The sequence below is a fragment of the Prionailurus bengalensis genome, chromosome C1 (assembly GCF_016509475.1).
Source record: "Prionailurus bengalensis isolate Pbe53 chromosome C1, Fcat_Pben_1.1_paternal_pri, whole genome shotgun sequence".
In the NCBI taxonomy this organism is placed as follows: Eukaryota; Metazoa; Chordata; class Mammalia; order Carnivora; family Felidae; genus Prionailurus; species Prionailurus bengalensis.
The window spans coordinates 127,360,914-127,387,930 of NC_057345.1; the positions used below are offsets into that span (position 1 = coordinate 127,360,914).

The 27,017-nt window shown below is 37.3% G+C and overlaps 1 protein-coding gene across 2 annotated transcripts in view; it reads right to left on the reverse strand.

The window, feature by feature from the left end:
• Nucleotides 1–27,017, reverse strand: part of ZRANB3 (zinc finger RANBP2-type containing 3) — a 324,584-nt gene that overhangs the window by 48,766 nt on the left and 248,801 nt on the right. For both annotated transcript variants that reach the window (XM_043573283.1, XM_043573282.1), the window contains exons 9-12: nucleotides 14,636–14,755; nucleotides 11,400–11,519; nucleotides 8,631–8,810; nucleotides 7,692–7,844 (exon numbers count right to left, since the gene is read on the reverse strand). In XM_043573283.1, coding sequence (XP_043429218.1) covers nucleotides 7,692–7,844; nucleotides 8,631–8,810; nucleotides 11,400–11,519; nucleotides 14,636–14,755 — 573 coding nt within the window. The remainder of the gene's footprint in view (nucleotides 1–7,691; nucleotides 7,845–8,630; nucleotides 8,811–11,399; nucleotides 11,520–14,635; nucleotides 14,756–27,017) is intronic.

Consider the following 27,017-nt stretch of genomic DNA (forward strand, 5'->3'; position numbering starts at 1 on the left):
TCAGATGGACTTGACAGATATATTTAGAACTCTGCATTCCAAAAAACAGAATATACTTTCTCTTCTCGAGTGCACATGGAACATTCTCCAAGATAGATCACATACTTGGTCACAAAACAGCCCTTCATAACTATACAAGAATTGAGATCATACCACGCATACTTTCGGACCACAATGCTATGAAGCTTGAAATCAACCACAGGAAAAAGTCTGGAAAACCTCCAAAGCATGGAGGTTAAAGAACACCCTACTAAAGAATGAATGGGTCAACCAGGCAATTAGAGAAGACATTAAAAAATATATGGAAACAAACGAAAATGAAAATACAATATTCCAAATGCTTTGGGATGCAGCGAAGGAAGTCCTGAGAGGAAAATACATTGCAATCCATGCCTATCTCAAGAAACAAGAAAATCCCAAATACAGAATCTAACAGCACACCTAAAGGAAATAGAAGCAGAGCAGCAAAGACACCCCAAACCCAGCAGAAGAGAAATAATAAAGATCAGAGCAGAAATAAACAATATAGAATCTAAAAAAGCTGTAGAGCATATCCATGAAACCAAGAGTTGGTTTTTTGAAAAAATAAACAAAATTGATAAACCTCTAGCCAGGCTTCTCAAAAAGAAAAGGGAGAGGACCCAGATAGATAAAATCATGAATGAAAATGGAATTATTGCAACCAGTCCCTCAGAGATCAAACAATTATCAGGGAATACTATGAAAATTATATGCCAACAAACTGGACAACCTGCAAGAAATGGACAAATTCCTAAACACCCACACACTTCCAAAACTCAAATGGGAGGAAATAGAAAGCTTGAACAGACCCATAACCAGGGAAGAAATTGAATCAGTTATCAAAAATCTCCCAACAAATAAGAATCCAGGACCAGATGGCTTCCCTGGGGAATTCTACCAGACATTTAAAGCAGAGATAATACCTATCCTTCTCAAGCTATTCCAAAAAATAGAAAGGGAAGGAAAACTTCCAGACTCATTCTATGAAGCCAGTATTACTTTGATTCCTAAACCAGACAGAGACCCAGTAAAAAAAGAGAACTACACACCAATATCCCTGATGAATATGGATGCAAAAATTCTCAATAAGATACTAGCAAATCGAATTCAACGGCATATAAAAAGAATGATTCACCATGATCAAGTGGGATTCATTCCTGGGATGCAGGGCTGGTTCAACATTTGCAAATCAATCAATGTGATACATCACATTAATAAAAGAAAAGATAAGAACCATATGATCCTGTCAATTGAGGCAGAAAAGGCCTTTGACAAAATTCAGCACCATTTTTTAATAAAAACCCTCGAGAAAGTCGGGGTAGAAGGAACATACTTAAACATCATAAAAGCCATTTATGAAAAGCCCACAGCGAATATCATCCTCAATGGGGAAAAACTGAGAGCTTTCCCCGTGAGATCAGGAACACAACAGGGATGTCCACTCTCATGGCTGTTGTTTAACATAGTGTTGGAAGTGCTAGCATCGGCAATCAGACAACAAAAGGAAATCAAAGGCATCAAAATTGGCAAAGATGAAGTCAAGCTTTCACTTTTTGCAGATGACATGATATTATACATGGAAAATCCGATAGACTCCACCAAAAGTCTGATAGAACTGACACATGTATTCAGCAAAGTCGCAGGATACAAAATCAATGTACAGAAATCAGTTGCATTCTTATACACTAATAATGAAGCAACAGAAAGACAAATAAAGAAACTGATCCCATTCACAATTGCACCAAGAAGCATAAAATACCTAAGAATAAATCTAACCAAAGATGTAAAAGATCTGTATGCTGTAAACTATGGGAAGCTTATGAAGGAAATTGAAGAAGATATAAAGAAATGGAAAAACATTCCATGCTCATGGGTTGGGAGAATATTGTTAAAATGTCAATACTACCCAAATCAATCTACACATTCAATGCAATCCCAATCAAAATTGCAACAGCATTCTTCTCGAAGCTAGAACAAGCAATCCTAAAATTCATATGGAACCACAAAAGGCCCCGAATAGCCAAAGTAATTTTGAAGAAGACCAAAGCAGGAGGCATCACAATCCCAGACTTTAGCCTCTACTACAAAGCTGTCATCATCAAGACAGCATGGTATTGGCACAAAAACAGACACATAGACCAATGGAATAGAATAGAAACCCCAGAATTAGACCCACAAAAGTGCGGCCAACTAGTCTTTGAAAAAGCAGAAAAGAATATCCAATGGAAAAAAGACAGTCTCTTTAACAAATGGTGCTGGGAGAAGTAGACAGCAACATGCAGAAGTATGAAACTACACCACTTTCTTACACGATTCACAAAAATTAACTCAAAATGGATAAAGGACTTGAATGTGAGACAGGAAACCATCAAAACCCTAGAGGAGAAAGCAGGAAAAGACCTCTCTGCCCTCAGCCACAGCAATTTCTTACTTGACACATCCCCAAAGGCAAGGGAATTAAAAGCAAAAACGGGGGCGCCTGGGTGGCTCAGTCGGTTAAGCGGCCGACTTCAGCTCAGGTCACGATCTCGCGGTCCCTGAGTTCGAGCCCTGCCTCATGCTCTGGGCTGATGGCTCAGAGCCTGGAGCCTGTTTCAGATTCTGTGTCTCCCTCTCTCTCTACCCCTCCCCCATTCATGCTCTGTCTCTCTCTGTCTCAAAAATAAATAAACATTGAAAAAAAATTAAAAAAAAATAAAAGTAAAAATGAACTATTGGGACCTCATGAAGATAAAAAGCTTCTGCACTGCAAAGGAAACAATCAACAAAATTAAAAGGCAACCAACAGAATGGGAAAAGATATTTGCAAATGACATATCGGACAAAGGGCTAGTATCCAAAATCTATAAGGAGCTCACCAAACTCCACACCCGAAAAACAAATAATCCAGTGAAGAAATGGGCAGAAAACATGAATAAACACTTCTCTAAAGAAGACATCCAGATGGCCAACAGGCACATGAAAAGATGCTCAACGTCGCTCCTCATCAGAGAAATACAAATCAAAACCACACTCAGATACCACCTCACGCCAGAGTGGCCAAAATGAACAAATTGGGAGACTAGAGATGCTAGAGAGCATGTGCAGAAACGGAACCCTCTTGCACTGCTGGTGGGAATGCAAACTGGTGCAGCCACTCTGGAAAACAGTGTGGAGGTTCCTCAAAAAATTAAAAATAGACCTACCCTATGACCTAGCAGTAGCACTACTAGTAATTTACCCAAGGGATAGAGGAGTACTGATGCATAGGGGCACTTGTACCCCAATGTTTATAGTAGCACTCTCAACAATAGCCAAATTGTGGAAAGAGCCTAAATGTCCATCAACTGATGAATGGATAAAGAAACTGTGGTTTATATACACAATGGAGTACTACATGGCAATGAGAAAGAATGAAATAAGGCCCTTTGTAGTAACGTGGATGGAACTGGAGAGTGTGATGCTAAGTGAAATAAGCCATACAGAGAAAGACAGATACCTTATGTTTTCCTCTTATGTGGATCCTGAGAAACTTAACAGAAACCCATGGGGGAGGGGAAGGAGATAAAAGAAAAAAAAGAGGTTAGAGTGGGAGAGAGATCCAAATCGTAAGAGACTCTTAAAAACTGAGAAAAAACTGAGGGTTGCTGGGGGGTGGGAGGGAGAGGAGGTTAGGTGATGGGCATTGAAGAGGGCATCTTTTGGGATGAGTACTGGGTGTTGTATGGAAACCAATTTGACAATAAATTTCATATAATAAAAAAAGGAAAAGAAAGGCTATTATCAAAAGCATAAGAAACAGTAAGTGTTGGTAAGGATGTGGAAAAAAAGGGAACAATGTGTGGGAATGTAAATTGGTGGAGCCACTATGGAAGACAGTATGGAGGGTCCTCAAAAAATTAAAAATAGAACTACCACATGATCCAAATATTCCATCTCTGGGCATTTATCCAAAGAAACAAAAACAGTAATTTGAGAAGATATATGCACCTCTTAATTCACTGCAGCATTATTTACAATAGCCAAGATATGGAAGCAACCTAATGAATGAATGTATAAGGAAAATGTGGTGTGTGTGTGTGTGTATACTACTCAGCTATAAGAAAGGAACTCTTCCCGTTTTCAACATGAATGGACCTTGAGGATATTATGCTAGGTGAAATAATTCAGACAGAGAAAGACATATACCATATGATTTCACTTATGTATGGAGTCTAAAAAGACCAAACCAACCAAACTAAGCCAAACTCGTAAATACAGAGAACACATTGGTGGTTATCAGGCGGAGAAGGGAGTTGGGGCATGACTGAAATGGATGAAGGAGGCTAAGAGTTTACAAAAACTGAAGTATGATGTTGTACACCTGAAACTAAAATGTTATATACCATTTTTACCTCAGTAAAAAATAAAAAAATAAATATGTGCTATTTAAAAAAATGACATACACTGAAAAATCTGTGTGAGGTAACACTAAACTGTAAAAGAAAAACACCTGGCTCAGGGGAGTAAGATTTGGTAAAGGTGACTGGGTGATTTTTTAAAAACTTAATATGTGGATATATATTTTTCTTCAAATACAGTTAAAACAATAAACATGTATATACATGGGAAAATGCATTTTAAATTCTTAATTCTTATCTTAAAAATGAACACTTAAACATAATTCAATAGTTAGGAAATCTTAGAGAACAAACAGCTACAAATCATAATTTTAGTTACATATTTTTAAAATACCTAGGATTTTAAGTATTTATTGATTTTTTATAGACCAAAATATATAAACACTACCAAAAGGAAAGTAGTTTTTTAAGCAAAAGAAAAATGTCTTAGAAGTGATCCTTTGATTTTTTTTAAGCTATATTTGATAGAATGGCATTCTAGTATCCTAAAAAAAAAAAAAAAGTACCAGCCCTATAAATAAAATGCATACAAAATTTAATAAGATTCCACATAAAAAACATTGTTTCTTCCTATGGAACTAAACTTTACAGACTTTAATTTTATTCCTATAATATCTTTCAAAAATTAAAATTCATTCTTTCAAAACACTATTTTGCACACCTGAAACTAATGTAACATTGTGTGTCAACTGTACTCAAATAAAAAATGTTAAGCTCCCAAATTTCACACCACATGGCACCAAAGGGGCTAGGAAGAAGCAGACAGTTTGAATGATTATAAGCTTCTCTAATGTTCTCTGATAGTATTTATTATTATACAGAAATGTACCCGCCATTCAAAATTTACAAATAGTAATACTGTACTGTTTAATTCCTATTCTTTTTTTTTTTTTAAGTTTTTTTATTTTGAGAGAGAGAGAGAAAGTGCATGTGAGCAGAGGAAGGGCAGAGAGAGAGAGGGAGAGAGAGAGAATCCCAAGCGAGGCTTGAACCCACGAACCATGAGATCATGACCTGAGCTGAAACCAAGAGGTGGACGCTGAACTGACTGAGCCACCCAGGTCTCCAAATTCCTATTCTTCTTTAAAATTAAATATTTCTGTTAAAGTTGCTACTACATTTTTTACTCTTTCCCAGACTCATTCTCCTCCTTCCAGATAAAATCAATATTACAAGTTTAATATGGGTTATTCCAATGTCTGTATATTTCATTATGCATACATATGTATTCATAAATACACAATATTATTTGTGTGTATGGGCTATGCAGTTTAAAAATCACATGTTTTCAAAATCTGGTCACGTTAAGACATAAATGTAATTCATTCATGTTAATTTCTAAATACCCATCAGGGCATTTTGGTTATTTCTAATCTTTAACAATGCAAAAACTGATTCAATAAACATTCTTCTACATATATCCTTCTACCCACGGGTGAGAAGACATTCCTAGAAATGGAATGGTTTGGTTTAAGGGCATTTCCAACTTTACCAGATATTACCTAATTGCTCTCCCAAGGGGTTACAACAATTTGTACTCCTACCCAGCAGTATATGAAGCGTTTGGTATATAAAATGTTCCTGACATTTTTGGTATGTTAAGTATTTCCGTTGTTGCCAATCTAATAGGTGTAAAGTATGGTATTAGTGTAGTAGTTATTTTAAAAGTGTGTTGCATGCATGGAAGGACAGAGCCACAGAGCACCTACACTGATGATATCAAGAAACAGAGATCTTCCTGCTAGATAAGGGAAAAACATAAATGCTTATGTCTGCACAGATGGGAGGAGAAAAAGAACCCGGTGGTGCTGGATTTGAACTGGAGTCTCAGAGTGAACTTATGAACTAAATATGCACATATACATACATACATACATATTAACCTATCTCTGACAAAATGTATGTATGTGCATGTAAATCGCTGTATACACTGAAAAGAGCCTAGAAATAATGACATCCCAGAGCAATAAAAACAAAACAAAACAAAACAAAAAACAACACCCTGATTTCTAAATATCACTTCCCAGCAAAGGGAATCAAGGCTCCTTAAAGAAATGTCCAGTTCCAGGTCTGGGGCAAAGATAATAAAAGGTCAATCTTAAACTGTTTGTCAAAAAGCAAGGAAGCAATCAAAGAAATGCAGGACTTGTTTAAAAAATGAAAGAAAAGAGATAAAGGAGCTTCCATAAACCATATCTTAAGAAAAACAAAGAAAAAAAGTAAAGGATTATAACACATTAATAGTAACAGAATTCTCAAGCTCACAGTGATATTTTTTAAATGAGGAAAAATAAAGTTTGTCTTTACAAAAAAATGCCAGCTAATAAATACAGAAGCAAAGACAGAATTAGAAAAACCACTATTTAGGGGCACCTGGGTGGCTCAGTCAGTTAAGCGTCTGACTTCGGCTCGAGTCATGATCTCACAGCTTGTGAGTTTGAGCCCCGCATTGGGCTCTGTGCTGACAGCTTGGAGCCCGGAGCCTGCTTCAGATTCTGTGTCTCCCTCTCTCTCTCTCTGCCCCTCCCCCACTCACACTCTGTCTCTCTCTCTCTCTCTCTCAAAAAATAAACATTAAAAAAAATAATAAAAAAAAGAAAAAAAAAGAAAAACCACTATTTAAAAACTGATTCAGACAAAGATCATAGTGAATGCTAAGACTACCAGATGAAAGGTTCTGGGAACAGGACAGTCACATAATCTCAAAGAGCCACACCACAGATTACTTATTAACTGTAAAGGGAAAATACGCCTGTACAATTTGCCTTATCTTGGTGAGGCAGAGTTTCTTTCCACGTTTACTGGCTACTCAAAGGTCCTCGTAATGCTCACATTCTTCACCTGTTTTTCTGTTGGCTCATTTGTGTTTTACTAATTAAGTTGTATAAATTGTTAGATACTTTGGACACTGTAATGCAAACATCTCTACTGAGTCTGTGACCTGTTTGTGTTACACTCTGTGGCAAAATTAATACATCTTTCCATATCCTCAGGATCATAAATACAGCCACCGATATTTTCTTCTGAACACTGGATTCTACTGAGCATGCATTTCTAAGGGGCTAAACAGAGAGCACTGGTATGTAACTGCTGGAAGATACGAGCCACTGGTGCAGGCTCCTTGCAATGTCGTCTTGTGGTTCTAAGAGGTTTTCCAGCTTTTATGGGGAAGCTCCTTTCAACAGCATAAACAATGAATCGTGGCTACTTAAGAAATAAATGACAAAGTTATAGTTTCAGTATATTAAAAAATAAAAAAAATAGAGAAAAGAATTTGTTATATGCTCTTACATGAGTGAACAAAATTTCATTCCTGAGCTCTTCACAACTTTCATTTGGAGTCCAAGCTTCAGCAAACTGCAGGAAATCCCATTTTTCCTTATCACCTTCCTCAGCCTGAAGTTGTTCCTTCCGACCATTCAGTGTGCTCCCTGTAACTTGTGTCTGTAAGAGGAAAAGGCATGTGAATTTTACAAAAGTTCTCTCATAGCAGACCCTTGCTAAGCCGTAATGTGATTTTGCATTTAAACCACAAGTAATCCATAAGAATAAACTCTTATCGTTTCAACCTATCATTGGATTTTAGTAACATAATATTTCAAAATTACAACAGTCAATGACTCCTATACTTAATGAGGAAAATGTCCAACTACAGAAGTTTTTCTCAAAAAAAATTTTATTATGATATTTATAAACTTTGAAATTGAACCTACATATGATTGGCCATTTTGAATATCTAGTCATTGCTTGAAAAACATGCTCTAATAACTAGTCAAATCCTTTCTGTAAATACCCCTGCAGGCTGGGGAGGAAAAAGACAGGTGAGTGGAAAGAGCAAGCAACATCCCTCCTACCCTTTCTGGAGTCCAGGTACAGGCTGTCTTCTGTCCAAAATTAGCTGGGAACTCAATCCTTGAGTAACGGTTTATTCTTAGCTTACAAAAAGGACTTGAGGTTTGAAAATGTTATGCTTCCTTGCTAGCTCTTCCTCTTCTGGCCTCCAAAATGGTAGATGAAGGCCTTGGAAGGCAGTAGGAAAACTTCATGTCTCTTCCTTATCACAGAGGAGAGGTAAGGTACTACCAATTGAAGCCTTTCTAAACTTGGTCCTTATCACTACCTTAGTGTACCTGGATATCCTTTGCCTGAAAACACTACAACTCAGCCTCTTAACTTATGTAGGCTCTGCATAATAATGAGTACAATGGTAACCCTGAATTCAAGCTTTACCTTTCGATTCAACATTCCCCACATAAGGGTGTCTAGGGTCCCATTTGCAACAAGGTAGTGAATATTCACAGAACTGCACTGTCCAATTCGGTGAGCACGGTCTTCTGCTTGTTTTATATGACCAGGGTCCCAATACAACTCAGCAAATACAACATGAGTTGCAGCAGTAAATGTCAAACCCTAAGCAAAATAAAGAAATTGAGATGCAAATAAACTGAGAATGTAACATAGAGCCGTATATAATAAAGTCTTTCTGAACATGTTAAATGAACAAGAAGAGAAAGCTGAAGGACTTAAAAATAAATCAGTCTTTCATTTTAAGCCAAATTAAGAAAATTTAATTCATGAAAGGCAAATGAAGACTGCTTATTGCAAATGGCCAGGTAAACTACAAAAAACACATTTAAAAGGTACTTCAGTAATTTCAAAAGTCAGTTTGATGGATATATATATAAACAAAATCATTTTATCCTCTGATGAGGACTGGATTCACATTACCACTGGAAAATCTAATAAAATGAATTATAAACGAGAATATAATTTCTAACACATGGTATCCATAGCAACTAGGCAGACAGCAATGACTTCCTCTATTCATTTAGTTCAGTGTTGTTCTATAAAGCAAGAAAATCATGTCTCCAGTCACAATGTTCTCTTCCTATGAAATTTCTCCCACATCTCAAAACCCTTGTTTACTGGTTTGTATCTCAGTATGTAACACAACTGAATTTTTTGTGCAATTGCATGTTACATCAGTCTGAAACAGTGTGACATGAATAAGTATTAAGTCTTGTTTTATAATCAATATATGAGAAATAATACAAATATCTTCAAAGAATGTGTCCAAAAATACATGATCTTAAAGGTGAAAGGCTGAGTGAAATGTGAACAGTGCTTAAGTTGTTACCACACAGTAGTAAAGGATGTTATGAGGTTGACAGAAATACCTACCATCCGTTGACAGAATCATCTAATCCACACTGTTGTTCACATGCACTGGAACTTCCATTGGAGAATGACTTTGGCAACTGCTGTGCTATTTTTTGTTACCTTCAAATATTTTTATATCACATAACAATGTCAAACTAGCATTCATTAGATGGGGGCATGAGTTCTCACTAAAGATGTATCACTTTGGAACAGAAGTTAGAAGTGATAAAAACATGGTGAACCAAATAGCCATCAAGCTAAACTGTGCTGCTATTTAGGACAGGAAACACCACAAAATGTTAGAGATGATGCTGAAGAATAAGAAGGAGTATTTAAAGAGGGATGGACACTTTTAAGCATCATATGACCATACAAGAATAAAGGGGAAATATGCTGGCAAGACCCACGTCCCTCTGAGATACTACTAAACTATAGTGGAAGATTCACATGCCCTAAGAACACAGCCCTTTCTACTTTCCTTTATGCCTATGGACATACAAGGATTCAGGTATACAAATTTTGAATTACAGCAGGTCTTCAGGAATAAAGCCTTGAATAAAATACTGGTGCCCTATACAATCTTAATTTCAAAAAGTCTTTTTATCAAGCAGATCCTTCTGTGTGGCTTCCTCCAACCTTTCTTCTCCCATGCTATGAGCACTCCATTTTTAAAGATCTTTGTGAGGATACTCTCTCTGGCTAGAATATTTCAATAGACATAAAACTCAGATGACCAGAAGTTTCATCCAACATGGGGGAAATGCTCAGACACTCCTCCTTTTGGTTAGAACTCCTAGTGAGTTCTGGAACTTCTTCATCGTCATGGAGTTTCTCTGTACAATTTTATAGATGTCAATTAGCTTGCTAAAAGCAGGTCTCTGGCCCTGGTTTAGATTCCACAGTCTAGAGAAGATGCCAGATATGCTCTTTACCAGGTTGGACACACCTCAATATGCTCAACTCCTTTTCCCTATGTTACGTTTCCTGGCTTAGACATTTACATCAAAATATTGTGGAATGTTAGTAGAAAAAAAGTCCAGAAGGATCTCCCTTACATGGCGTGGTGTGGTCTTCCACAAGAGCCATCTGGTTTTTATTTCTTTGTAACAGAACACCTGATTTTTAGTGTGACTAGACAAAACAAAGGCTACTTTCTCCTGCTTTCCTTGAAGTTAGTTGTAACCATGGGGCTAACTGCAGGTGAATGGGCTGCAGCGTGCCTTTCTCCAGTCAGCTGCCTGGATCACAGGTATGTGGAAGAACTCCAGCAGCTCTCTTAAGTAAGAGATAACCTGCTAGGAGTGGCAGAGCAGAAAGACAGGAGAAGCTTAAGACCTAAGGACTTTGTGGAACCACCATGCAAACCTTGGACTGTCTACGTAAGAGAACAAACTTTGTGTATTTGAGTCATTCTTAATTTGGGTTCTCATTTACTTCTAGCCAAACCCAATCTTAAGGGTCAAACCAGGGACACTCCATAAAAAGTTCTCAGACAGAAGAGTTCTTTTCCCTCAGGCCACCTTGCCTCAGAAGCTCTGGTAAAACCAAGTAAGATGTGTGCTATAGGAAATGAAAGGAAATTCTATGCAAATTAAAAGTAAGAAGAAAAAAAGGTCACGGAAAAGTATTACAATCAAATTAGCTACACTCATCTAGGCAATTCTTTCCTTGAAAATTTAGGAAGCTTTGAGTCAAAAGTGTTGAGGTCTCTCTCAAATATTCTCCAAAGTAGAATATTTATTACACTTTTATCTTGATATAAAGCTATAATTATGGTTAATGACCTTTTTATTATCTTAATGACATTTCATTATCAAATTAACACCTGAAATTTCTTACCTGGCCAGCAGCCTGAATGCTTAGGATAGCCACACGAGTATCAGGATCTTTTTGAAATTGATTAACTAGATGTATTCTTTCTGAAGACGGAACACTTCCATCTATCCTAATGTAGCGTGTCTAGTATCAACAAGGGAGATGGCAACATTAGCACAAACCCCGATGCACCTATCTCATTTTATATAGTTTATACCTGATTTTTATGCTCACATAACAAAACAGAAATGGGTTAAGATGAAAGGTTAGTAAATGTTATATAAGAAGAATCTTAACCAAATTTCTTAATGCTTCTTATAACAATTCCATATTTTTAAATCTTTTAATCTACTTGAGGGTAGGATCTGTGTCTAATTCATCTTCATACCATCAATGCCAAGTGAATGCCGTGTATAAAACAGGGCTCCATAAATCATCACTGAACTAATGTCTTCAGTAAAATTCTATGAAAATTCACATGCAAACTTTAAATGACAGATCAGGCTAACTTCAAAGTTACAGGTTCACTAATTCTAAAATAAAAATAAAGCCAGACAGGGGAGAAGGGAGAAAGAGGATTTTACTCCCATTATTAAGGATTCATGAAGAATAGTGCATTTATTTCTGAAGTATTTCAATATTAATTGGGAAAACAGCTTTTTTAGAGTACCATTTGAATTCATTTTTTTCACATTTCTAAATTTAAAAGAAATATGTGATAAGGTCATCTCCATTGAGTTGGGGAACCAAGACACTCACACACATTTTTTAAAAGTAGGGAAACATTAAGTGCTAAATTGAACAGTGCTGTCTTTTAGGGATGATTTGGGCTGGGTAAAGGGGAGCAATCAGTGTGTGTGAGAGTAGTTAAAAATGACTCATTACTCAACTTTCTAAAATTCAGTAGAAGTCCTGAATTTCAAATAGTAGTCTCATTTTATAAGCACTTTTATGGAAAACACAGCCTTAAATAGTCAAGACATATAAATATTCACTTTCACAAGGAAATATTTAAGTTAATCATTAAATAGAATGTATCATATTAACTTTGTATGTCTTCGCAAACATATAAATTCATCAGTGATCAATTTAAAATCCAATGAGAGAGATTATAAGATCTTCTGACAGTCTTTCTAAAGAAAAGACACACAGTCAGGCTAGACAGAGTTTGGGAGAAATTCGCCTCCAACCCATGACTACCTATCATTTTTAAATGTTAGTGATGTTAAATGGGATTCTAAACACATCAATAAAGCAGAAGTGGGGAGAAGAGACAGACTGCCATACTTAGAATAGATCCCAGTAATTTTAAGGATTTAAGTTTAATGGAATCAGAATTAGAAAATATTATGAATTTAATTTTATTCCCCAATCATTTAAAAATATTTCTAAGATTAATTAACTCTTTCTCAAAAGGTGTTTTAAAAATACTGTACGGTATTAGGGGCACCTGGGTGGCTCAGTCAGTTAAGTGTCTGACTTAAGCTCAGGCCATGATCTCATGGTTACTGAGTTTGAGCCCCATATCAGGCTCTCTGATGTCAGGGTGAGCCCACTTCAGATTCTCTCTCTCTCTGCCCCTTCCTCACTTGCACTCTCTCTCAAAAATACATACACATTAAAAAAAATACTATATGAGGGGTGCCTGAGTGGCTCAGTTGGTTAAGCGTCTGACTTTGGCTCAGGTCATGATCTTGAGGTTTGTGAGTTTGACCCCCGTGTGGGGCTCAGTGCTGACAGCTCAGAGCTTGGAGGCTGCTTCAGATTCTGCGTCTCCCTCCCTCCCTCCCTCCCTGTCTCTCTCTCTCTCTCAAAAATAATTATTGGGGGGCGCCTGGGTGGCGCAGTCGGTTAGGCGTCCGACTTCAGCCAGGTCACGATCTCGCGGTCAGTGAGTTCGAGCCCCGCGTCGGGCTCTGGGTTGATGGCTCAGAGCCTGGAGCCTGTTTCCGATTCTGTGTCTCCCTCTCTCTCTGCCCCTCCCCCGTTCATGCTCTGTCTCTCTCTGTCCCAAAAATAAATAAACGTTGAAAAAAAATTTAAAAAAAAAAAACAAAAATAATTATTGGGGCGCCTGGGTGGCTCAGTCGGTTGAGCGTCCGACTTCGGCTCAGGTCACGATCTCACGGTTCGTGAGTTCAAGCCCCGCGTCAAGCTCTGGGCTGATGGCTCAGAGCCTGGAGCCTGCTTCCGATTCTGTGTCCCCCTCTCTCTCTGCCCCTCCCCCATTCATGCTCTGTCTCTCTCTGTCTCAAAAATAAACATAAAAAGAAAATTAAAAAAAAAATAATTATTAAAATTTTTTTTTAAAAAGGAATCAATATTTAAAAAAACACTACGATAATCAATGTGAGAACACCTTTTCACAGATAGCACTTTATTATGTTATCATAAATCTGTCTGTGAAGGAAACATGAGAATTACTTCTTTGGTAATGTTAATAAACAGACTGCCAAATGCTCATAATATGTATACAAAGTTTTAAAAAACATGGCTTAATTCCTCCATGTAAAAAATCTACCTACACAGGCAAGTGGTTCTGCCACTCCATGTATATTAAGCTCACACAATTTGTCAGGAAATTTCTTCGCAGTTTCTGAGCATCTCCAAAAGCCCTCAGCACATAAAGAGAGATGACAGATTTAAACTCTGAAAGAAAAAATGGCAGATGCTGTCTCTGATAAGACTGTTGGGGAATTAGGTGAACCTAAGAAAATGCAGTTAAGGCCAGCAGGTTTGGAGAGCCTACCTGATACTGTACCTGGGCCATATGTTTCACATTCCCCTGTACTAAATCTTCCAGGCAACATACTCTGTTTAAAGTTTAAAAGGTATGACTGCAGTTGGGCACTAAAATTGGCTGAATTCATTCTGTTTCCCCTCAACATCATCCATGTTCTAAGACTGCCTTGAGGGTATATAAGAATTTTAATTTTTAACTGTCTACATCAATCTCAAATGGTGTATCCAGTAACAATACTGAAATTCACAATATAGGCTATCAAGTCAGCATATTTTAGTCAACCCAGATAATTAGATTAGTGGAAAATTATAAGCCTGGAAGAAAAGAAAAAAATTTAATAGTGTATCATCAACATAATAGTAATATATAATATTAGTGTAATTTGCAAGAAGAAAATCTAATAATAATATACCATCATTTAAAGAAGGCCAAAAAACCTCAATTACAAGACTACAATTGATGTTTATTATATTAAAAATCTGCATCCTAAGAAGTATTTCATAGAAAAATAACATACCTTGTTTTCTATGACTGCTTCTGTGCAAGCTTGGAGCATGCTTAAATGATGAGCAAACACCAGAAATTTAAGTGAATCGTTCTGAAGCATCATCTTAATATAGTCCTTTACAGCACCTGCCTAGATATTAAAAGTTAAACCTCCATTAATGTCATAAAAATCTTTATTTGAAAAATCATGTCACTTACATCACTTTCTTTTCATAAAGCATGAAAAACTTTTCAGAAGTCAGTAAGTTTCTATGAACTAAGTGCTTTGCTCTCAAGGTAGCCTAAGGAAATAGAGGCCCACATTTAAGGGGAAAAGGGAAAAAGAGACACAAGGGAGGGAATAAAAACAAACAAACAAACAAAAACACCTTGAGAAGTAAAACAAGAACAAGTCAAGAATGAGAAGAAAAAGTTCCAATGGAAAAGAGGTAGTCAATTAGGCTATGGCCAAAAAGGAGGTGGTGGTTTTGTTTAGAAGCTCATTTTCAAGAAAGCTCATATAAAAGACTACGTGGAATAGGGTTAAGGAGGAAATGAATGAACAGCACTTTTTTTTTTTTTTTTTTTAAGAGAAGACTATAAATTAAGAAAGCTGGGACTGGAGCGTAAGGGTTAAGGAAAGTTGATTCATTTGTTTTTTTAACTAAGAAGCTTAGGTAGGTTTAGAAATAGGGCATTCAAAATGTAGATAGGCTAATGGAAATGGACAATGAGGGGATCTAAGCTTGTCTCCAAGAAGCAGAAGGTTGTAGAAGAGGCTGAAGTGACAGGATGAAGGAACAGGAGGGAGGTCAAGAACACAGAAGGACATATGGAGAAAATGTGAAGGAGAAAGGAGAAAATCAAGATAGCTCAGATTAAAAAGACTTTTCTCGGGCGCCTGGGTGGCGCAGTCGGTTAAGCGTCCGACTTCAGCCAGGTCACAATCTCTCGGTCCGTGAGTTCGGGCCCCGAGTCAGGCTCTGGGCTGATGGCTCAGAGCCTGGAGCCTGTTTCCGATTCTGTCTCCCTCTCTCTCTGCCCCTCCCCCGTTCATGCTCTGTCTCTCGCTGTCCCAAAAATAAATAAATGTTGAAAAAAAAAAGACTTTTCTCTCTCTCTTTTTTTAAAAGTTTATTTATTTATTTTGAGAGAGAAGACAGTGAGTGAAAGCATGACAGCAGGAGGGAAGGGGAAGTGTGCAGAGAGCAGATGAGAGAAAATCCCAAGTAGGCTCCATACTGTCAGCAAGGAGCCCGATGTTGGGGCTCAAACATATGAACAGTGAGATCATGACCTGAGCCAAGATCAAGAGATGAGTAACAGACTGAGCCACCCAGGTGCCCCTAAAAAGGCTTTTCTTAGTTAACTTGAGGACAAGTTATCTATTAAGAATGAGTAATCAATGTGAGATGAATTAAATAGGAATCAAATTTAAAGCATCAATTTAATCTAAAACACAAATGTAGTCTCTTAACTATTAAAAGCTAGTTAGATCGCTCAGCCGGTTGGGTGAACAACTCTTGACTTTGGCCCAGGGCATGATCTCACAATTTGTGAGTTCAATCAAGCCTTTCATCTGGCTCTGTGCTGACAAGGCGGAGTCTGCTTGGGATTCTCTCTCTCTCTCTTTGCCCCTCCCCTGCTCAAGCATGTTCTCTCTCTCTCTCTCTCTCTCAAAATAAATAAACTTAAAAAAAAAAAACTAGTTAGAAATTTTGGGAAAAGAGAGCAGGCTGAACACGTTTAACCTAGACTCCCTCTAAATGTTGTATGTATGTATGTATGTATGTATGTATTATATATTTACTGTTTATTTATTTAGAGAGAGACAGAGTGTGAGCAGGAGAGGGGCAGAGAGAGAGGGAGTGAGAGAATCCCAAACAGGCCCTGAGCTATCAGTGCAGAGCCTGGACATGGGGCTCGTTCTCACGAAGTGCAATATCATAACCTGAGGTGAAATCAAGAGTCTGACGCTCAATCAACTAAGCCACCCAGGCACCCCTCAATGTTGTATTTAAAAGACAGTAAAGCATACAGAGAACTCAAGAGGAATTAATAGTGACAAAACTTTGGAAATTAGAAAGTAGACAGATGCTTAGTAACTAATTAGCCAACCTGACAGCTCCTAAGGTGGAAGTATGGAAAGTTGACAAGCAAGAGGTTTAGAATAGAGGTAATGTAAAAAAGGCTTAGGAAATGGTGCTAAGGGAAGTGAGGTTGGGGGTGTGGCTACAACAGGAGGATTGGTCAAAATAATATTTGAGGAGTTGATCATGTACCAACACTGATCTAGATATTCTCCTATTCCTATTCCACACAATAGAGTACTTCTCCAACCTACTCTGGCAGAAAGCAAGAGATTTATTTTCTAGAGAGCACAAAACAGAAGGTACATGGATAAAGGAATCCTAAAATGATGGTAGGCTATTCTACAAAAATCATAGGGATTAAATAAAAGTTACATAATAAATGTGCAGATCTGCCCTTCTCTCTCAGCCTTCTTATCCTCCCACATCTCCAAAAAGACAAAGAGGCCCATGCCTTCTACACAGGAGAGGAGAATCATATAAATTGATTATATTCTAGGGAATGTGACAAGCCAAAAAGAAAAGACTAAAGAGTCTAATATTGAGGGTTCCTCAACAAGACATCCAGTCAGATCATCCGTTATTGAAGGCCATAGTCTGTAAGTCATATCCATGTACAGTTTCCAGTCAGTGTAACTAGAAGAGATTACATTTGTAAGACAACAGGATGCTCTAAAAATGGAGTGACTAAGAGGGAAAGGGGCGGAAATACTTTTGGAAATTAAAAATCTAACAGTAGGAATTAAAAATTTACTGGTTATGAAGCCAAGAAAATCTTCCAGGAAGTAGATGAAAAATTATAATAGAGTAAATATAAAAGTATAAGAAAATTAGAGAACCAAACCAAGACGGCAATACATGAATAATAAAATTTCTAGATACAACAGAGAAAACAGAGGAAAGAAAATAATCAGAGAAATAAAAAAAAAAGTTTTATAAAACTTAAGGGCAGGAGTTTTCAAAATGGAAAATGGAATAGGTCCTCTGAGGATCCATGGATGAAAATGGACCTAGAGTGTGGTCCATCATCATGAAACTTTAGAACACTGGGAACAAAGAAATAATTCTTTAAGCATCCAGGGAAGGGAGGAAAATAATTAAAACAAAAGACTTGAAGTGCATTGGATTTCTCAATATCTGTAGTAATTCTGAGAAAATGATTCCTTTCTTCCTTCCTATCTTTCTTTTCTTTCTTTCTTTCTTTCTTTCTTTCTTTCTTTCTTTCTTTCTTTCTTTCTTTCTTTCTTTCTTTCTTTCAAGAGGGCATGAGTGGGAGAGGGGCAAAGGAAGAGGGAAAGAGAGAATCCGAAGTTTCTCTCAAGATGTGGGGCTTGATCTCATGACCATGAGGTCATGATCTGAACCAAAACCAAGCGGCTCAGTCAGTTAAGCGTCCGACTTCGGATCAGGTCATGATCTCACAGTTTGTGGGTTTGAGCCCTGTGTCGGGCTCTGTGCTGACAGAGCCTGGAGCCTGCTTCAGATTCTGTGTTTCCCTCTCTGCCCCTCCCCTGCTCACACTCTGTCTCTCTTTCTCAAGAATAAATAAAACATTAAAAAAAAAAAAGTTAGATGCTTAACTGACTGAACCACCCAGGCACCCTGAGAAAATGATTTATAATTAAGAATTATACCCAGCCAAATTAAAAAGCAGCAATAAAAGTAGAATAAAGCTATTTTCAAATACACAGAAACTCAAATAATTGATGACAGCTAAAGACACAAAGCAAGCAGTAATACAAACCAAGAAGCAATATAAACATGTTGCTGAGGGATTTGAAGTAAATATTAAACGAAAACCAAAAAACAGCTAAAAGAACAGAAAGTGGTTGCCTCTGGGGAATAAGTTCAGAAGACATATTTTTTGAAATAGCTGTTTTTCTTCATTAAACTAGGATCGTATGTAGCTTTGGCAATAATAAAAAAAATTTTTAACAGGGACATTTCCAAATTGAAAAGTACCTATTTAAAATTAATGCACACAACTATAAACTCATAGGACTGATTTTGCACGCTACATTTTGTGTGTATACATTTTCCAAACAATAGAAATTCATCATACAATGAGACTTAATGGAGGCCATTAAGAACTTTAGCCTTGGATTTCAGTGCCTCAGAGAGTGAAATGAAGTACTCTCAAACTAAAGAGCTATAAATTCCAGATACGTTGCCATGGTAACTGAACCACTTTAATAAACCGCTTGTTTGGCTAAAGAGCTGTATTTACTGTGATAAGTCTTTCAAAAAAAACACGTCAAGTTGGAGTATTTTTTAGGTACATTCATTTACCATCCATTGCAGACTTAGAAATTATACAACCACTGTATCCCCAGTTTCAGATGCATTCCCTGCCTGAGCAAGCTATTTCTGCCAGAGTCCCCTCCACTGATATCACCCCTTCCTCATTATAATCAGAAACTGCTGATGCCAAAGCCCAAGCGTCCTGTTTCCCACTCCTTCTAATCACTGGTTTAGAAAGGCTTATGGTTAATATTAATATTGCAAGTTCAATTATATAATGGGCTAAACAGTCTATTGGGACTAGCCTAGTAACTTAAAAATCATTGTGACCTTGCTTCCTAGAGAAAGAGAACCAAATATCTATGTAACAACCTTTAGGATTTCCATTAGGTTCTTACAAGGGGACTGCAAATGACATTTTAAAATGTACCATACAAGCATGTTAACTGTTCTGATTTTATTCTAATTAAAACTGTCACTGCATTGTCATATTTTACATTATCTGGGCAGGAAGTTGCTTTCAAACTATCTTAAGTGTGAATTATGTGGAATGGCAGGTCCCAATCAGTATTTTGGTTATGGAAGTTCAGGTTTTGCAGAAGTTGCAAAAAATTTATGTATTCACAATCTTACTTTGCTGAAACTGTCTGTTAGTCCAAGCTCTAGTTTAAATAATGAAGACCACACATCTCATTTAAAGAAATTCAGAAATGAAGAGAATATAATATATGCTAATATTTGTTTCTTAAATTGTTTTTAGTGAATAGGTAGGTGTACATCATAATTTTTGAAGTAAAAGTAGTTAAAGAAAAGCCTCAAGCACATTAAAGACCTAATGAAATTTACTTGATTTTAAATTGTCAGCTTTTAATCAAATGATAAAAGGGAGAAACAAAGAATGAAAAAAAACATCAAATCTGCATTATGACAGAGACTCTGTCCATGACCAAATATTAGTTTGGCTTCCCTCGTCCCTCTTCTTGACTAGGCCTCAGCCTGTCCTGGCCAGGTCTACACAGCCAAGGCTCAGCAAGAATTCTGCTGAGTCAGTTTATCAAGAAAGCCCCTACCCTTGCTACCTGATCAACCCTTGATATCTGATTAAGTTCCTCATCCCCCACTTATGATGTTTAAGCCCTTGGCCTTCTTGAGCAAGAATCTCCCTAGCCTTAATGTCTCTTCTTAGTAATTTTGCATCCACTGACCCCCTTCATGTTGCAGGGTGGCTAAATCCCCACTGGTTCTTGTTGAATTCAGAGTTGAGCAGTCTCTCTCCACAACTGTAAGAAGGTTGACTTCTTTGCAATGATCTTGAATGAAGTCTTCCTTACCATTTTAATAAGTATCAGAATGATTTTTTTATTTAGCTGCTACAAATTCCAGCTAATGGAGTATGAGCATAAAAGAAGCTCCTCCTTAAATTCTTAAGTCCTTAGGCCCCAGAGCAAATGCAGTTTTATTTAGATATAGGGTGGCCATGTGCTTTAAGGAAAGTTCCTCGAGCTCTTTTAAATCAACACAGGGTGAATTGTGATTGGTCTACGCAAGCCTAGCACTTCCATTCTCTCTGCAAGTGACTCTAATAAGAAATGGGAGAAGTCTGCAGGGGCCTTCCAAAAAAAATCCTCACTGACAAAGGGACCCTTAGGAAGGCTTTTTCTTGCTTTGGGGATTATGGTCTGTACATGGTATAAGGAAGTGCAGCAGCCATCTTGGGGCCTAAGGAAGCCATTAAGAACAAGCAGCAACCTAGCATAGACAAAGCAGAAAGACAGAAGAAGCTGGGTTCTTTCAACAAACAAATAAACAAAAACACAAAAAACCCACAATACCTTTATTGGGATATAATTCACATACCATTAACTTCACCCATTTGAAGTGTGTAGTTCAATGGCTTTTAGTTTTATCCACAGAGATGTGCATCCATCACCACAGTCAGTTTTAGAATATTTTCATTATCCTACAAAGAAACCCTTCATCTCTTAGCCATGATATCCCCACCATGGTCTCTGCCTCACCCCCCAGCTCTAGACAAACACTAATCTACTTTCTGTCTCTATGAATTGGACTATTTTGGACATTTCTCATAAAATAATACAATGCAATCTTTTATGACTGGCATCTTTATTAGCATAAGGTTTTCAATCCATGTTGCACCACATGTTGGTATTTAATTTCATTTTATTGCCATATAACATTCCATTGTATGGATATATCACATTTTATTTGCCCATTCACCAGTTGATATCCTCTCTGCTTCTTTTGTTTTTATACATTTGTCTTGTTCACTTCATAGTATTTATTAATTTATCTGTGATAGTTGATTTAACCTTTACTCTTTAAAATTATCTTATAAGAGGAAAGTATGAAAGTAAAAGGGAATATGCATTGCTTATTCATCCCCAACCCACCCTGTCCCGCCCCACAGACCACCACAAAAGAAAGGCTAGAAATGTGTCTTCTGCTATCCCTTCCATTGGCCCATGGCTCTTAATTTAGAAATCACTTTATCAGCCTGAAAAGATATTTTCAAATCTGTAGTAAATATTTTCAAATCCAGTAGAAGACAGCCTTCAGGAGAAGAATGGTAGTTCCATATTATGATATCAGTATTTTGGACATTTCACTGAGCCCCATGCCAAAAAAAATAATAGTTTCACTTCCAAAGAAGGTTTGAGTAAACTACTGTTAAGTGTTTTCTTATTTCTAGCCATGTTTCTTTCTTTTTTATCATTTCAATTAATTTTTTTCATCATAAGTGTACTCTTTAATCCCTATTCCAAATGTCTCCCATCACTCCACGCACCTCCCCTCTACTAACCATCAGTTTTGTTCACTATAGTTGAGAGTCTGTTTCTTGGTTTGTCTTTTTTTCTTCTATTTATTTAAAAAAATTATCTATCTATCTATCTATTTATTTAATGTTTTTATTTCTTTTTGAAGGAGAGAGAGACAGAGCATGAGTGGGGGAGGAGCAGAGAGAGAGGGAGACATAGAATCTGAAGTAGGCTCCAGGCTCTAAGCTGTCACCACAAAGCCCGATGCGGGGCTCAAACTCATGAACTGTGAGATCATGACCTGAGCCGAAGTCTGATGTTTAACTGACTGAGACACCCAGGCACCCCTAAATTTATTTTTTTAATTTACATCCAAGTTAGCATATAGTGCAACAATGATTTTGAGTAGACTCCTTAATACCCCTTACCCATTTAGCCCATCCCCCCTCCTACAACTCCTCCAGTAACCCTCTGTTTGTTCTCCATATTTAAGAGTCTCTTATGTTTTGTCCCTCTCCCTGCTTTTATATTATTTTTGCTTCCCAGTCCTTATGTTCAACTGTTTTGTCTTAAATTCCTCATATGAGTGAGGTCATCTGATTTTGTCTTTCTCTAATTTCACTTAGGATAATACCCTCTAGTTCCATTCACGTCATTGCAAATGGCAAGATTTCATTCTTTTTGATTGCAGAGTAATACTCCATTGTATATATATACACGACATCTTCTTTATCTATTCATCCATCGATGGACATTTGGTCTCTTTCCATACTTGGGCTATTGTTGATAGTGCTGCTATAAACATTGGGGTGCATGTGTCCCTTCAAAACAGAATACCTGTATCCCTTGGATAAATACCTAGTAGTGCAACTGCTGGGTCATAGGTAGTTCTATTTTTAATTTTCTGAGGAACCTCAATACTATTTTCCAGAGTGGCTCTACCAGTTTGCATTCCCATCAGCAGTGCAAAAGAGATTCTCTTTCTCTGCATCTTTGCCAACATCTTTTGTTGCCTGAGTTGTTAATGTTAGCCATTCTGACAGGTTTAAGGTGGTATCTCATTGTGGTTTTGATTTGTATTTCCCTGATGATGAGTGAAGTTGAGCATTTTTTCATATGTCAGTTGGCCATCGGGATGTCTTCTTTGGAGAAGTGTCTATTCATGTCTTTTGCCCATTTCTTCACTGGATTATTTGTTTTTTGGGTGTTGAGTTCGATAAACTCTTGGTTTGTCTCTCCTTTTATTCCTTTGCTTGTTTGTTTTGTTTCTTCAATTCCACATATGAATGAGATCATATGGTAATTTTCTTTCTCTGAATGACTTATATCACTTAGCATTATATTCTCTAACTCTATCCATATCATTGCAAATGGCAAGGTTTCATTTTTTTATGGTTGAATCATATCCTGTGTGTATGCGTGTGTGTGTATGTGTACCACATCTTCTTTATCCATTCATCTATTGATGGACACTTGGGCTGCTTCCATAATTTCGCTATTGTAAATAATGCTGCAAGAAACATAGGGGTGTTTGAGTTAGTGTTTTTGTATTTTGGGGGTAAATACCCAGTAATGTGATTATTGGATCACAGGATAATTCTATTCTTAACTTTTTAAGAGAAACCTCCTTACTGTTTTCCAGAGAGGCTGTACCAGTTTTTTATTCCTGCCAACAGTGCAAAAGGTTTCCTTTTACTCTACATCCTCACCAACACTTGTTTCTTGCGTTTTTTATTTCAGCCATTTTAATAGGTACATTTCCCTGATGATGAGTGATGTTGAGCATCTTTTCATGTGTCTTTTGGCCATCTGTAGGTCTTTGCAGAAATGTCTGTTTATGTCTTCTGCCCATTTTTAATTGGATTAGTTTTTTGGGTATTGAGTTGTATCCGTTCCTTATATATTTTGGATTGTAACCCTTTATTGGATATGTCATTTACAAATATCTTCTCCCATTCAGTAGATTGACTTTGAGTTTTGTTTATGGTTCCCTTTTCTTTGCCTTGCCTCAGGAGACATCTAGAAAAATGCTGCTAAGACTAATGTCAGAGAAATTACTGCTTGTGCTCTCTTCAAGGATTTTTATGGTTACAGGTCTCACATTTAGGTCCATTTTGAGTTTATTTTTGTGTATGGTGTAAGAAACTAGTCCAGTTTTATTCTTTTACATGTAGCTGTTCAATTTTCCCAACACCATTTGCTGAAGACATTGTCTTTTCCTGTTGTGTATTCATCCCTCCTTTGCAGAAGACTAACTGACCATATAATTGTGGGTTTATTTCTGGGTTTTCTGTTCCATTCCATTGATCTATGTGTCTATTTTTATCAAGTACCATATTATTTTGATTACTACTGCTTCGTAATATAACTTGAAGTCTGGAACTGTGATACCTCCACTTTTGTTTTTCTTTCTCAAGCTTGCTTTGGCTATTTGAGGTCTTTTGTGGTTCCATACAAATTTTAGAGGAGTTTGTTACAGTTCTATGAAAAATGTTGTTGGTATTTTGAAAGGAACTGCATTAAATATGTAGTGGCTTTGGGCAGTATAGACATTTTAACAATATTTGTTCTTCTAACCTATGAGCATGTAATGTTTGTTTCTTGGAGTGGTCTCGAATCTCTTTCATTAGTGTTTTACAGTTTTCAGAATACAGGTCTTTCACCTCTTTGGTTAAGTTTATTCTCAGATATTTTATTGTTTTTGGTATAACTGTAAATGAGATTGTTTTCTTAATTTCACTTTCTGCTGCTTCATTATTAGTGGATAGGAATGCAACAGATTTCTGTACATTGATTTTATATCCTGCAACTTTTATCCTTTATGAATATACCTGTAGATAGAAATCTAGTACTTCTAATACATCTAATCTTTTAACACTGAGTTCTATAAGCAGTCCATTTCACAGTGAAGCAGATGGGCTACAATACCAGGAAAAGAGGGCAACTTCAATTTAATACTTTACCCAATACAATTTTACAAAAGAACCTGGGATCCTAAGCCTTTCCATACAACTTTTTGGAACAAGATATAATAAAGCAATCATTTTATCCAACCATTCTTTCTTTTCTTCCTTTCTTTCCTTTCCTTCCTCCCTTCTCCCTCCTCTCTCCTCTCCTCTCCTCTCCTCTCCTCTCCTCTCCTCTCCTCTCCTCTCCTTTCCTCTTCTCCCCTCCTCTCCTCTCCTCCCTCCCTCTCTATGATAGGTGAGAGCTGATATTCACTTAAATGACATATTCTGTAACTGAACTAACATTACTTCACTTGTTAGTGTGTCACAGATAGAAACTACACCAGGTGGAGCTGACACACAAAGGTAACTTTATTTGTAGCAAATAAGGAGATCACAGGGAATAACTTCCAAAGCCATGAGTCCCTGAGCAAGGGTGAGTGGGTTCCTTTTATTTAGGGTTAGGATGAATATTTAGAAAGGGGAGCCTTGTTATTGTATGGAGAGGCAAGCATAAAGTCATGCATGTGCCTTAAGGAATCATACCTATACATACATTGTACGTTATGTAAATGAGGCTTGTGCTCCTCCTAGGGAAGAGATTTTAGAATGATAATGATGTAAAGGTAGTAACTGTCCACTACTCCATGAGTCACTCCATGGTCCATCTGTGCAAGTTTCAGTTGGAGGTTAAGCTCAAACTGGTCTAAGTGGTCTGGACCAGTGGGAGCTCTCTGTCTGGGCAGGTGTTATTGCTTGAGGGGAGTTTCAGTTCCCACCACCAGATACCCATTGGGTTTTTTGTCTAAGTTAAGAGATAGCTGGAAAAAAGAGTTCAATTAAAAACTTGTTCTCATGGGGCGCCTGGGTGGCGCAGTCGGTTAAGCATCCGACTTCAGCCAGGTCACGATCTCGCGGTCCGTGAGTTCGAGCCCCGCGTGGGGCTCTGGGCTGATGGCTCAGAGCCTGGAGCCTGTTTCCGATTCGTGTCTCCCTCTCTCTCTGCCCCTCCCCCGTTCATGCTCTGCCTCTCTCTGTCCCAAAAATAAATAAACGTTGAAAAAAAAAAATTAAAAAAAAACTTGTTCTCATGAAAGTTGATCTCAGGGAAGTTTGATCATAAAAATATTGATCAAAACAGCTCATCTAATTCTTTTAAAATTAAACTCAATTTTCAAAAACATTTCTAAACTCTAAACTCTATCTACTGTTTCTAAACTCTATCTACCAGTCATGTCAGTAAAGTCATCAAATTTGTACTACTATAGCATAAGCATGAATAAACCTTATTTGTGTGTTAAAAATTTTTATACATAGAATGTACAGAAATTTCAATTCTGAATTTTCTCCATGTTTGCACAGGGATGCTTAAAAATCATGAATAGGAAAACAGACACCATTTTAAACCCATGGTCACTAACAAATATTAAATTTTTTAGCTATCCTACTGCACTGACGGCCAAGTGCATGTACTCTGGAGCCAGACTGTCCGGGTTCAAATCGTGTCTCTATCATTTACAATCTGAGTCCTTGAGCAAGTCACTTAAACTCTGTGCTTTAGTTTCTCCATCTATAGAAGGGATAAAAGTACCTACTCCTCATGGAGCGGTGGTGGAAGTTAAAGACTTAGTGCATAAAATATGTAGGGAGTAGCGCTTGGCCCATGATGCCCATGGTACCCAAGGTAGAAGTGCTAGCTCTTATTGCTGTATTTCCCCAGCAAACTGTAAAAACCACTTCAACCTTTACTATTTTCTTCGAAATCACAACCCATGCCTTTTGGCTTTCAAATACTCCACCACAAAGGGAAAAAAGAATTCATCATCTGAACATTTTTACCTTTTGTTGCTTTCATTCATCCTCATTTCCTTTCTTTTTGTCATGAGAGGTATTTCTTCTTTTCTCTAAGGCAAATCTCTCCATCTGTGATTCCAAACTTAACCATTCCTGCCACCTCAAAATTCCTGCATGACTCCTCCCTCTCAAATGGAAATGTCTCCACCTTTATTAAAGCCTTCCTCCAGACCACATGGCCATAGAGCTAATATACTATCTCTCTCTTCCTCTACAAGGATAACATTATTGTTTTATTTGCACTTTATTATTACCAACCATATCCTTACTAAAGAACAAGAGGCCAAATGTGCCTGGTTTAGAGCCAGAGTCCCTTTCTTACACAAAAGAACTGGCACAGGACAAGGTTCTCTTCAGTCTCACAACGCCCTGATCCCTGTGCAGCAGGGAATACTGCAGTGGCCTCATTATACATCACTGCATATTATAAATAGGATCCTACCTGTGTGAAGCTGCTGAGGCAAGACAGCAAAGAGGAAATGCACTCTGTGCATAATGGAAAA